General features: G+C 40.6%; 1 protein-coding gene across 1 annotated transcript; it reads left to right on the plus strand.

The window, feature by feature from the left end:
* Positions 1 to 673: 673 nt before the first annotated feature.
* LOC149818586 (nucleobase-ascorbate transporter 6-like) lies at positions 674 to 6787 on the plus strand. Its single transcript, XM_089984554.1, has 14 exons — positions 674 to 910; positions 1848 to 1945; positions 2026 to 2202; positions 2306 to 2406; positions 2499 to 2574; positions 2749 to 2808; positions 3070 to 3254; positions 3802 to 3898; positions 4074 to 4160; positions 4439 to 4497; positions 4591 to 4682; positions 5874 to 5951; positions 6068 to 6228; positions 6324 to 6787. The coding sequence occupies exons 1-14, from the start codon at positions 796 to 798 to the stop codon at positions 6540 to 6542; spliced, it is 1605 nt and encodes a 534-aa protein (XP_089840680.1). The 5' UTR covers positions 674 to 795; the 3' UTR covers positions 6543 to 6787.
* Positions 6788 to 13917: the final 7130 nt, after the last annotated feature.

Here is a 13917-nt window from a genome sequence, read left to right on the forward strand (position 1 = left end):
CAATCAAACTACACCACCAATAAAGCCATGCTTTCAATAGGGTGACTTTTACCCCTTACTGGGTTATACTCTTTTTTTTTTTCCTTTTTTTAAGTGAGGATTTGAAAAGAGACAGATTGTATAGTTTCCCATGTGTTACTGATACAGTGGCACCACTATTCTGCTTGCTTTTCCCTTCATTTATTTTGGCCTATGGGGAGAAAGGGAGGGAGCTAATTTAAGTTTCTTGATGGTGGCCCTCTTGGGGTGTTTTAACTTTTCCTTTTGGGAGAGTGTTAAAAACTAGAAAAGATTTTGTGGGCATGCTTTTTTGTCAATCAATCTCAAAAAAATACAATAGATTGCTTGTGTACAGAAGTTTTTCGGTGCCGTGCTCTTTTTATTGCTTGTATCTTCATGGACTGCTTTTCTTTTCTACCTTATTTTTAATATATATATATATTTCTTGTGGGTTTATTTTGACCTGTTAACACCCCTCTGGTAGTGTGTATGTAATATACCTCTCTGTTGTTTCTGGTGTCATTTTCTTGGTGAGTGTTTTCTTCCTTCCTTTTTTACTTTTTCTTGGTCTTTTTGTCGTGTTTTTAGGGGGGAGAGGATATGTGGGGTGTGGCTCTGAGGGTTGATTTGGAGTTGGTGATGATTCTTTAATGTGATTTTGGCTCTATATTTTGGGGGTGGTTTGGTTGCTTTTGGGGTTAGAGAGAGAGAGAGAGAGAGAGAGAGAGAGAGAGAGAGAGAGAGAGAGAGAGAGAGAGAGAGAGAGAGAGAGAGAGAGAGAGAGATTGCTCCTAGATGGCTGGGGGAGGTGGAGCGGCGCCACCGCCAAAGCAGGATGAGCTGCACCCACATCCTGTGAAAGACCAACTTCCTGGAATTGCTTATTGCATCACTAGCCCTCCTCCATGGCGTAAGCTTTTCATCCTTTCTTTCTCCTTGCACATTCTTTTCCTCTCCATCTTTTTGGTGGCATTGGTAATGGCCTCATCTAGCTTTTCATTATTTTGAAAATGGTGGTTGTTTTCACTTCTGATAGTGCATGGTTCCTGTTGTCAGTGGTGGTGATGGTGGTGGTCTTTTTAGTAGGCCAGATGCATTTTTTCTTTTTTTATTGGTAGTTCAGGTGGAAATTTAGTAGTTTTCTCAGTGACAATATAACAAAATCAAATTGGTATTGTCTTATTAAGCGTAAGGCAATTATGGGAGCTTAATGTTTTTCCTGCATTGTGTCCTAAAAAATCCATTTGTTTACTAGGTGTAATAAGGAATCCGTGTTCCTTTGGTGAAATTCTTTTGTTATTTTTTGGTGGCATTGATGGGGTTTTCATTATGCTGAACATTGTAAAGGTCCTTTTTTCTTTTCTAAGTTATTCATCCTTTCTTGTGGCTTGTATGGCAAAAGAGAAAAAATGTTTTGATGATTGGTTTGTGTGAATGACCTGATTCGACCTGATCCATGTAAATCGTTTCCTTTCCTCTTTGGATATTTTATTCATTATAACTTGCATCAAGGAATACTGTTCTTCAGTGCTATATGTTTTCAGTGGAATAAACACTAATTTGTGTGGTACTTAAGGTTGCTTTGTTTCTGAAAGGATCTCCTTTTTTTGTGGCCTTGAAATGCCGACATTTTTCGTTGCACATATTACATAGAAACACATCCAGCCAATATTTTGAGCTTGTTCAGTACTATATTTTTTCAAGCTTCTTTTTATCTTACTGGAGAGGAAAACTGAATCTTTAATATATAAGACTAATTATTTTTTGAAGGAATATGTTAATCGTTCTGTGGTTTTAATAGTTAGTTTTGTTCTAATCTTGATTATGGTTGCTAATATATAATGCAGCGGAGGCCATTCTACTTGGTTTTCAACATTATTTGGTTATGCTTGGAACAACTGTTATAATACCCACTGCTTTGGTTCCTCAGATGGGAGGAGGAAATGTAAGACATAATTCTTTTTTATAGATTATTCTTTTTTTTTCAATTTTATGAAGATTTATACTTCTATCTGATACCTGTAGGAGGAGAAAGTTAGGGTGATTCAGACACTGCTCTTTGTTGCTGGTTTAAATACTCTGTTCCAATCTTTCTTTGGAAGCCGGTTACCTGCTGTCATTGGGGGGTCATATACCTTTGTTGTGCCTACACTGTCGATCATTTTAGCTCGTCGTTATAGTGGCATTTTGGAACCACATGAGGTAAATTTTCTCTCCACTGGAAAAAACATTCTGCCTTGAAGTTCAGCCTTTTATTATTTATCAGTGGCGGCTAAAAACTGAAAACCTATTATTGCATATGCAGAAATTTATTCGAACAATGCGGGGAACACAAGGTGCCCTGATAGTTGCATCTACTCTGCAGATTATCATTGGCTTTAGTGGACTTTGGCGAAATGTTACCAGGTATGCTTATTAGCACCTACAGGGAAATGATGATTCAAAATCAGTGTAATTCATCTTGAAATACTGATTTTATGCATTTCTATTCACTCCAGGTTTCTTAGTCCCCTTTCAGCGGTCCCTCTTATAACTCTAGCAGGACTTGGGCTTTTTGAATTTGGTTTTCCTGGGGTAAGTATTTGCCTCTTTTGTTTCATGTGGCTTGGTAGAAAAATGAGATTAACATTCATGTGGTTCATTTACACATATCCAAAAATAAAACGAGACCCATCTAGCAATGGGATATGTGCAACTGAGAGTGTGTGTCCAAGTTTGTTGTGAGCTGATGATGCAACACTTTTGTAGGTGGCTAAGTGCATTGAAATTGGGCTCCCTGCACTTATTCTGCTAGTGATATTTTCACAGGTAATTGATACTGCCATTCTTTGATGATTCTAAATGTTCTAGAGAGTTTTGCTCCACTTGAAAATGAAACATTACATTCGGAGCTCATTTCTTTTGCTTTTAAGGCTGTTTCTTTTTGTTGGTAGAAAGGGAATCCTTAAAGTAGTTGGGAACTTTTGCCATAAGATAAAAGGAACTAATCTCCCTGGCAATGCAAGATGACTACTTCAGCGTAAATTCGAATAATATCCTGACCTGCATATTGTCGACACTTTTGTGCAGTACATTCCTCACGTAATACGATCAGAAAGGCCAGTTTTCGATAGGTTTGCTGTTATATTTACAGTGGCCATTGTGTGGATTTATGCTCATCTCCTAACAGTAGGTGGGGCTTACAAGCATTCACCACCAAAGACTCAATTTCATTGCCGCACTGATCGAGCTGGACTTATTGGTGCTGCCCCATGGTAATTTCACTATTTGATCCCTATATATGTTTCATTTTCCATGCTGTTAGAATTCTCAATCAGCTTTTCCCTTTTCTTTCCTTCTTTTTTCCCCTTTTTTCTGCTTCAATTTTTCTCATTTTTGTAGCCCTTGATAACAAAATTCCTATGCATCGGCTGCTTCATTAAACCATTTATTTGTTCAACCTTGTTGAGTGATATGCTGGTTGGTACCATGAGCTGCCCTTTCCTTTCATCTCTTCGGTCATCACTTCTAATATAATTTTCTCTTTCCACAATCCTGCCAAGATGTCATCCATATGCTTTTGATAAGTGGCCTTAGTTCTCCACTTAATGTTTTCTTGTATAGCTGGACCTCTTAATCGCAGTCCTGTGTTTCCTGAACATGTTATTTGTTGTACTTCCATCATAGATACCTACAAACCATGGATCTTTCGGCTTGCATCTTTCTGAAGTTTACCTCTCGATAAAATTGATCATTATGGTCCCATGCAATTGATAGCACTGTGTTCACATGTAACTATTGCTATGACATGGTCCCATATAGGATAAGAGTTCCATATCCATTTCAATGGGGGCCGCCTTCTTTTGATGCTGGGGAAGCATTTGCCATGATGGTAGCATCATTTGTTGCTCTTGTAGAGGTACTGCAGAATCTCACACTGTTGGATGTGCTTTTAATTTCACTTTGTGTCTCTGTTTGTTCCAACTTTTGTAGATCTCAACATATTCTTCTTTGCTACCAATACTGTATTTTTTTATTGTAAGAATATTGATTTTAGGGAAATTGTTATGATATTGCTCTCAATGGCATTGCAGTCTACAGGCGCATTCTTTGCAGTGTCAAGATATGCCAGTGCCACTCCCATGCCTCCTTCTATTCTCAGCCGTGGTATTGGTTGGCAGGTAGTGCAGTTCTTTGATTGTTATAAGCTAAATTAAGTTCTTTGATTGTTATGATCTGATGAGTGTTGATAGGGTCACCAACAATAGAATGCTCAAATAGTGTTTGCATTGTCCTGCTGCCTCTTGCATAAAAACCAGGGTTATTTTAGGAATTGACAGAAAGAATGCAAATTTGGGGAAATCTGTCATGCTTTTCATGTACATCAGACAGTTCTTGAGGCTTGTCTTTTAAGCTCAACAGCTCAATCGTGAAACCATTTTTCACATCCTGATTGCAGGGAATCGGTATTCTGTTGGATGGACTGTTTGGAACAGCTAATGGATCTACAGTATCTGTGTAAGAATTTTGTTTTAAATATGAATATATTCCCACTGATGCAAAATGTTCCTATCTGGCAAACTGACACTTTGCTATTGTATTTCTCTACAGGGAAAATGCTGGGCTCCTAGCTCTGACTCGTGTTGGTAGCAGAAGAGTTGTGCAGATATCAGCGGGATTCATGATTTTCTTTTCTATTCTTGGTAAGCTTCTCAGTCTTATTGGTGACTTACACCAAGTTGATATAGATGAATATCTAAAAATTTCTGTCTGTTCCACTACATCTGTAACAGGAGTGCAGAACACACGAACACAAACAAAAAGAAAGAAAATGTTGAGATTGATTGTGCTTTTCTTTGTTGAATTTAAGTTCTGAAGTCATTAATATACCTCCAGAACTGGAAATTATCATCAAAGCCTATCTTTTGTGTCAGGAGGAAGTGACTAGTTAATGTAGGTATTGATATGAGGGAGAACATCGAAAGGCTGTGCTAGTTCTGTCCATTATTTGTTCATTTATTAAAATTAGATATATTTTAGTAGGCATTTTATTTCTGAAAGGTTCTAATTTCTTAGACTGCTCGGCTGTGCTGGTCCCAGAAAACCATTTGTATTTCTTTGCTTATTAAACATATTTAAGCAGGCAATCCTGGCATTTTATGACGGGAAGGTTTTGATCTCTGATACTGCTTAAATTATTGCATGCATGTCTTGTGGGAAAGATATGATTCTGGGATTGTTTACTTGGAGGCTGTTGTAAAGCTGCTTTTCTGAAACTTTTCATCTTGGTCAGTCACTGGATACTATAAGAGATGTCAGAGTTAAGAATCCTCTCTCAGCATTTGCATAAACAGATTATTTGTTAACTGGTTATGATGACAGTGATTCTTTTACCAATTATTTTGGGTTCACGATTCCGAGAACTCTGTATTGACATGATCATGACAAACATTTGGAATGGAACATCAACTGCAATCTTCATTTGTACTCTTTCAGTGCCTCTCATATTTTGCATTGATAGGTCCTCAGATTACCTTTAATTTATCTCAGTGAGGCTGCCTAGAATGAATCTTCTATGCAGGCAGTAAAGCTAATCCAATAACATTTGAGTTTAAGGTTCTTTGTCAGTGTATGTGCATGTGTTGGATGACTTCTCAAATAAAACATAGCATTTGCATGCACAACTAAAAAAACGTGGAAAAGTGATCGTTGCAATTGATAGTAGATGAGGAACTCCCGAGTTTTCTTATAGTATGTTCTTCCATTATTTTGTCTCATCTATTTAATGACATGGGGGTAATCAATCATATTCTCTATGTTTTGTCAAAAAGATAAAAGATTACTGCAAAATAAGAATATGGTCAATGGCTATTACTGATTTGCTTGTCCCCCAGGGAAATTTGGAGCTGTTTTTGCATCCATTCCATTACCGATCGCAGCAGCATTGTATTGCCTTTTCTTTGCATATGTGGGTATGTATTATGGACACAAAAAGTTTTTGCCTGAACTCGTGCGGCTAAAAAATTTTAATCTTCAGTTTTAAGTTTTTTCACACATCAGTGACTGAGGTGGTTTTTCCTTGTAACAGCTTCTGGCGGTCTTAGTTTCCTTCAGTTCTGCAATCTCAACAGTTTCAGAACAAAGTTCATCTTGGGCTTTTCCCTGTTCATGGGGTTATCAGTGCCACAGTACTTCAATGAGTACACTTCAGTTGCTGGTTACGGTCCTGTTCATACACCTGCAAGATGGGTATGCAGGGTCTTGTGCTTAATCCTTTTCTGGAAAGGATTCAAATCATGTTTCTAGATCCTTGCTTGAAAGTATTTGCCACTTCTGTTTTGCAGTTCAATGATATGGTCAATGTTCCATTTTCATCGGAAGCATTTGTTGCGACACTTATAGCTTTCTTGCTGGATAATACACTTCACCGAAGAGACTGCGCTGTCAGGAGAGACAGAGGATGCCATTGGTGGGACAGGTTCCGATCATTCAAAACCGACACGAGAAGTGAGGAGTTCTATTCATTGCCCTTTAACCTCAACAAATTCTTCCCATCAGTATAAACTCGTGAAGCCTCCACTGGTTAGAGGTCATGTAAGCGGGTGTCTCAATGGTTCTCCATGCAAAATGAGGCATAATGACACAATTCACCTGATATTGAACTGCTTTACTAGTTTAGCAGAATCCTTTTGTCTCAAACTCTCTTTTTCCATATTATTCATATATATGTAATTTTTTTTGTATATCTTGGAAAGGTATGGGATTGCAATTTGATGTGCATCTTGGAATGCAATGCGTTTATTTCCTCTGATTCTCTTTTCTCTTCTATGCTCCAAGGCAGTTTCTTTAGCTTGTAGAAAACTGATGGGGTTTAAAACCATCAATAAAAAGTCTGATGTTCTTGTAGATTGCTAAAGATAGAGGCTATGTTTATTATTTTTTCCCTGAAGAAACCACACCTGGTCGTGCTGGCTCAGCCTGCCATACCTACGGTTATAGTGCCAGTAGCGGTAAACTTCGGTTACTTTCCGATTTCCTTCTGAATTTTCAGAGGTTCTTTCTTGTTCACAATAACAAACTCATTTGGTTGGAATGGAGCTATCCATTACTGCCCACATCGCTATTTCCAGAGAGTCCATGTAGGCACTAGCATGACCCCCTTATGTGCGCTTATTTCATCCCAAGATGTGGGAAAGAGATCCATTTTCGTATGACAATGGGCCTCTTTCCTCCAGGCGCTGAAATAAATTCCTCCGTGGGAAAGTAATGGTGAAGCCCATGGTTTTATACAAACCACACATTTAATATGAAAATAGAATCACCCCATGGGAGAGTGAGTTTCGCACCAAGAGACTTTCCTGCAGGCTTGTGTGTAACAAATGTGCCATTAGGGTTTGTTCTTTACACCCACCCACGAGAAGCGACTTTCATGTGAATGGCATGCCCATGCAAGAAACTGCTTCTCCATGGAGTGAGGTGTGACTAGTTTTCAGAAGAAAACCCTCTTTTCCACGATCCCAAACGTGTTTAGCCACTGTGGATTCGGCAGCGTCCACTCTGGGGACCTCCAACCGTCGGCTCCCAAACAGAGCTTAAAGGCAAAGTATTTGGCACCCTTGTTGTGGGTAAGGAATCCCCTAGTTAGAACACAGTGTGAGGTTGCTTCGACCAAATCTAAACCCATGGATGTGTTCAGCATAGTCAAAATAATAGGAATCCACGCTTGGACTAACTTTTTCAAAGTGAGAAATATGATTTTATGAGAGGAAATTTTGGTAGATTATAAGCTGTTGATGTTTCAATCCTGCAAAATCCTACACGTTGAAATAACAAGATCCAAGAACCGATCTCTAGGGTCAGATGTACAAAAAACATAATTTTTTTATTAAAATACTACAGATTTTTACTAAAGGGTTCCTTACCCCCGAGCATAGCAAGCATTAATCCAGCTTCAAATATGCACATTCCACCATATATTTCTCAGGGGTGAACGTTGGGAAGGAAACCCTCTTTCTTATGAAAGAGGGCCTCTTTCATGTGAAAGGAGGTTGAAACAGGCACCTTCTTAATGGCAACATACACTCTAAAATAAGAAAAGAGCAAATGCCCCTTGGACTAATGGCGGGAAAGAAGAAAGCAAATGGAAGTAGTCGATCTGCTATAATTTCCCAATCAGCACTTCCCTAGAGTATTGTATCAAAGGAAAAAAATATTGTAACAGTGAAGTGTTGAGTTGATACTGTTTGAAGAAGAAAAGTGGCAGGGCCTAATCCACAATAAAAAGTATGTATTATTTACATTTTCACATTTATGGAAAATGATTAGCAAATAAAAGTGTTAAACAATTAATCTGCAGTGGTGGGCTTTTATGCATGTCGGTTGCAACCCAGCTGTTTAAACAAATTGCACTGGCTGGATGCAGTTTTGGTTTAGAATTTGTGTGATAAATGTGTGTTGATAACATGCATCTACGCACCAGTTTTTTAATAGAGCAGATCAAGGCCTGAGATAGGCTAAGGGAAAGCCCAATGTTGTCAGTATAGGTGGCTGCCGTGAATCGTTGGGCCACCTATTCAGCTGTATCGGCCGATATCCGATACTCAGCTGAATCATTCTGTATGGGCCAGAAAATAATAAAAAATATTATGTCAACCATAATGTAACATGTGTTAAAACAATTAAAATAGTATAAAAATATTTTTTAGTATTTTTTGACATTTATTTTAAAAATAGCCGATTCAGGGTGAAGCGTATCGATATTATGCTGATACGATGTGTACTCACCGATACTGATAGCATTGAAAAAACCCTTTCATCACCGACTGACTGATACTATATACGCACCCATACTGATTACATTGGAAAAACCCTTTCATCACTGACTGCACATTGGCTGGCCTCAGGTTCGCAAAACCCTTGAGGTCCCCTACCCACTGAGAGATTTCACCTAGCTTCCACCTTACAGCGAGGGATGATGCCACCTGTGGGTTTCGAACTTGTGACGTTCCGCCAACTTGGTGACATTGACAAGTCTGGGCCCTGTGGTGCTGCGCCAGGCACTCCATCCCGGTGCACACCACTCAGGACGATGGACAGCCAGTGAGGGACCCAACGGTGGGTCCCATGCTGCCTGCCCAGCTTCCTGGCATGGGGATGGTGGCCCCAGGATTCATGACCCATCCAGCGGCCCAAGCACTTGATTATTATGCCTCATATTCTTGGATTGGAGCCCGCGTTGTGTTGGAACTTGGAAGTCTCAGTTTGGTTTCGGGCATGTGTTTTGCTCTGTTTGGTAGTGAACCATGGGAAAATTCTGCCCCACCGGTCGCTTCCTCATCAATCCAAAATATTTTTTGAAACAATATATTTCTATTTTGATTCCTAAGGTTTATTACATGTATTTTTAAAATAAGCAAATGAATCAAATTAAGTAGTTTTTAGATTTACCAATTAGAGGGCTGGCAAATGAAACAAGCTGCTGGCAAATGAGCTTGTTTGGGCGTGTGAAATATATTCGCGGTCAGCTGGGCGAGCCAACTTTACAAACTCAATATGTTTAACAGGTTTGAACAGGAACTGCTCAGCTCAGTTCTAGTTCAGGTAGGCTTGTGGATGGATATCACACAGCAATGTGTAGAAGTCGTCCTCAACCCGGAGTTTTACCTTGCAGGGAGGTAGGCCCATTAAGTGACCCCGTTCTCAGAGTGGGTTTTCCATTGTCATAAAAATAATGTGTACAGGTCATGTTAGAAAGTTACACAGTAGAATAAACACGACAGGGAGAGAGAGATTTCAGAAGAAAACATGCACACAACGACACACAATTTACGTGGTTCGGCCAAAAGCCTACGTCTACACAGGCAGCGGCGGAGCAGTGATTTTCATTATGTCAAAAAAAGGGATTACAAAGGTAGATGACAGCTCTCTGTCACAAAAACCTAAAGCCACACACAACACCCAAATTCACAAAAAGTCACTTAAGCAAGAAAACTCTACAAGAGTATTTATAGGAGGACCTTGTTACAAACTGATCGGGTCCATACTGCACTGCTGAGGGCTTCACCCCACAAAGACTGTGGTGGGCTACGATTCTGAGCCTAACGGCCTGGTTCCTCCGCTACCACCACCGACATACAAAAATATTCCTCAATATGGTTTTCTTCAAATGACATGTATCAGGTTGTACCATGGAATTCAAAGGCACAACTCAACAGGTTGGGAAGACATGCATGGAGATTGGAATTCAATTATTCTTCATATCTTTAAAGGAAATAATTGTTTAATGAACTTGTGTTGAGTGACAAGAAGCCGTGTTTGAACAAGGTGGATTCCATTCATGCAGTTTGTTTACTAGCCATAACCATGTAAGTTGCAAATAGATGTGTCAACGGGTCGGATGTCTGCCAGAATCAGGTGAGTTCAGATCTGGAACCAATTAAGTGCTGCTGCCAGGTTCAGACCCGGGTCTGACCAGATCTACCATAGGAAAAACTATACATGAGTCTAATAAGGATACATAAGCCAGACCCACCAGATACTCTGTAACAAATATTGTTCATGTTTTTCACATTGAAAAATTGCAGATCTTAATCGGAACTCAGGTTGGACCCAGGTTTGGTATGAAATTTCGTAAGCCATATACCTGGCTCCATATGCTAACTAGACCTCATGGGTCCAAACCAAATAGTTGAATCGGATCTTTTACTTTGTTCCCAAACCTTGACCTAGTAGATCCGATTCGGGTCAGGTTGGCTCATATCAAACCCATTGACAACAATGTTTAGTCTTTTGGATGTTAAACCAAGATCATGAACTTGATCATATTCTGTGCCAAGTCAAGCTGAGATTAAGCTCATGACGAGGCTGAGCTCACATTGTTTGAAAGCTGGAAGTAATATATTTTGAATTCTAAACCTAGCGTGTGGAGCTCAAGCTGATATAATGACAGAAAATACATTGTTCCAAACTTCTTACAAGCTAAACCTATATGATATAAATATCTAACTATTTTTTTTATATTTATCATTACTAATTATGAGCTTTATATGAAGCGAGTTGAGCTGAACACTTGTGGTTAGGGGTGGCAATCGTGTCGGGTTGGCGGGTCAGCATACCTCAACCCGAACCCGACCCATTTATTAAACGTGTCGGTTGTGGCAAACACGAACCCGGCCCGTTTAATAAACGGGTAACCCGACACGACCCGCCAACCCATTTAATAAATGGGTTGGGTCGGGTAAACTGGTTCTCAGGTTGGCGGGTTGACCCGCCCGCCTAACCCGTTTATTAAACGGGTCAGCCGGGTTGGCGGGTTGGCATACCCCCAACCCAAACCTGACCCGTTTAATAAACGGGTTAGCCGGGTCGACCCGTTTATTAAACGGGTTGGCTGGTCGGGTCAGGTTTTGCCACCCCTACTTGTGGTATGTGTTCAGCTTGTCAAGCCTATATTATGAGTTAGAACGAGCTCTTTACAATACTACAAGAAAAACTCTAATTAGCAACAGAAATTTGTGACGGATTTTTTCTGTCGCAACTTTATGACAGATTTTTTTCGTCACAAATTTGTCGCTAACATTCGAATTATTTACAGAATTAGCGACGAAAAAAATTCTATCGTGAATCCATCGCTAATTAGCGACAGATTTGCGATGGAAAAATTCTGTCTCAAACTCCATCGCAACTTAGCGACGGATCAGCGGTAGAAATTTTCTGTCGCTACTTGACGACGAATTCGCGACAGAATTTTTTCTGTCACTAATCTGTCGCTAATTTTTCCTGTAAAACCCTAATGCGAGCTCCTTTCTTTCCCATTCTGTTTCATCTGTTGCCCACTGCCTGTCCATCACAAGAAAAATGTCAATTAGCAATGGATCTTAGCGACAAATTTTTTCTGTCGCAACTTTGCGACAGATGTAGCGACATAAACTTATCTGTCGCTAAGATTTATAATATTGACGGATGTAGCGACGGAAAACCTTTAGTCGCTAAATCCGTCGCTACGTAGCGGCGACCCATTTTTGTCGCAACACATGCAACAATTAGTGACGGATAGGGCGACAAAGGGTTTTTCGTCGATACATAGCGATGACGTTAGTGACAGAAATCTTCTGCCGCTAACTGGTCATGTAACTTTATGATGGAGTTGCGATAGAATTAAGTTGTCGCCAAATCCGTCGCTAATTTTTGCGTAAATTCCTAACAAAGCCCCATTTCCTCTTTCCTATTTCGTCTCTCCCGCCGGCCAACGCAACTCTGCGCTGCCCGACGCCATCCCTCGCCGCCCGACGCACTTCCAGGCCCGCCGACCGCCGCCCGTCGTTCCCCGGTCCGTCTTCCCCCGTTCCGCCACCCAACGCACTCCCCGGCCCGCCTGTCGCCCGACCCTTCTTCCCTGCCGCAGGTAAATCCCAGTTTCTTTTTACCTGCTGCAGGGGGGGCGTCTGCCTTGCGTTTTGTTTTTTCCGATAGGGGGTCGACCCCTCTGCCTAGTTTGTTTTTTCTGATAGGGGGTCGACCCCCCTGCCTCGTTGTTTTATTTGGGCAGAGGGTCACCCCCCTGCTTTCCCGACAGGGGGTCGCCCTCCTACCACTCAATTTTTTTCGGTAGGGTTGACCCCCTACCTCGTTGCCACTTTTTTTTTTTCGGCATGAGAGGCGACCCCTCCATGGTTTTTTTTTTCCGGCAGAGGGTCCCCCCCTCCCCCCCTAGCCTCGTTGCCACTTTTTTTTTCGACAGGGAGGGCGACCCCTCCATGGGTTTTTTTTCTGGTAGGGGGCACCCCCCTACTTTTCCAGCAGGGGGTCGCCCTCCTGCCACTCTTTTTTTTTTCCGGTAGAGGGTCGACCCCCCTGCCTCGTTGCCACTTTTTTTTTCCGGTAAGGGGGGGGGGGGGGCTCCATGGTTTTTTTTTCCGGCAGGGGGTCGCCCCCTGCCTCTCTTTTTTTTCGGCCCACTGTCTCTTTTTTTTTTCGGCAGAGGGGGGCGACCCCTGCCTCGTTTGTTTTTTCCGGTAGGGGTCGCCCCCATGCCTCATTTTTTTTATTCGGACAGGGGGTCGCCCCCCTGTCGTTTTTTTTATTCGGGCAGGGGATCGCCCCTCTGTCGTTTTTTATTCGGGCAAGGGGGCGACCTTGACTCGTTTTTTTTTTTCAGCAGGGAGTGACTTCATTTTAACACAGTGTCTACTGCAGATTTCTAAACGGAACCGGCTTGTGCCCCGCCACCCGTATTAAGTAAGTGACAAAAATAATGCAAATCGGGTAAATACCCGTAGTGAGTAAGTGATGCAAGCGCATCACATGTTATTTAATTTATTAAATGCAACACTTTACTGTTCACACACTCACTTAGTTGTTGATATCTATGACTGTTTTGTTGGAGTTTGGAGATCATGCTGAGCATGATTTTAATGTATGAGAATAGAAGTGTTCTTGTTTTTGGAGTACGGATTCCATGCTAGGCATGATAGTAGTTAGCGAGATATTGAAGTGTGTTTGCTGCAGATACATGTTTGACATTTTTTTGATATGAATGATTTCCATGTATTGCAATGTTTGATGTAATTATATCCATACTTGCATGTAGTTACTTTCAATTTAATTATGACTTCCATGTGAAATTGTATAATGAAAGTATGCTTCAAATTAATGTATCATGTTATGAATAGTTTGCACATGAAAATATTATGCATGCATCATAATTCTTGTGATTGTATGACATCATATATTGCATAATAAATTTGATATTTTTTTATCATAGCATTCTGATGGTTCTCTTTTAACTGGTTAGGATACTATTCGTAACATCATACGACAAAATGACTACAAACGTGAATAAATGTACCGTAGGATAGTTGACAATGAGTTATTGCATGAATATATGGATGATGTTGAAAGTTTTATTGAATTTACAACGACAAGTGTCAGTACAGTGGA

The sequence above is a fragment of the Nuphar pumila genome, chromosome 13 (genome assembly GCF_984573655.1).
Source record: "Nuphar pumila chromosome 13, dmNupPumi1.hap1.1, whole genome shotgun sequence".
Classification (NCBI taxonomy): domain Eukaryota; kingdom Viridiplantae; phylum Streptophyta; class Magnoliopsida; order Nymphaeales; family Nymphaeaceae; genus Nuphar; species Nuphar pumila.

What these genes read in the sequence shown, in the direction of transcription:
- LOC149818586 (XM_089984554.1), top strand. Translation starts at nt 796, where the DNA reads ATGGCTGGGGGAGGTGGAGCGGCGCCACCGCCAAAGCAGGATGAGCTG. An exon ending in GCATTTTGGAACCACATGAG is followed by an intron (nt 2,203 to 2,305) that starts GTAAATTTTCTC and finishes TTGCATATGCAG; the next exon opens with AAATTTATTCGAACAATGCG. An exon ending in GCCGTGGTATTGGTTGGCAG is followed by an intron (nt 4,161 to 4,438) that starts GTAGTGCAGTTC and finishes TCCTGATTGCAG; the next exon opens with GGAATCGGTATTCTGTTGGA.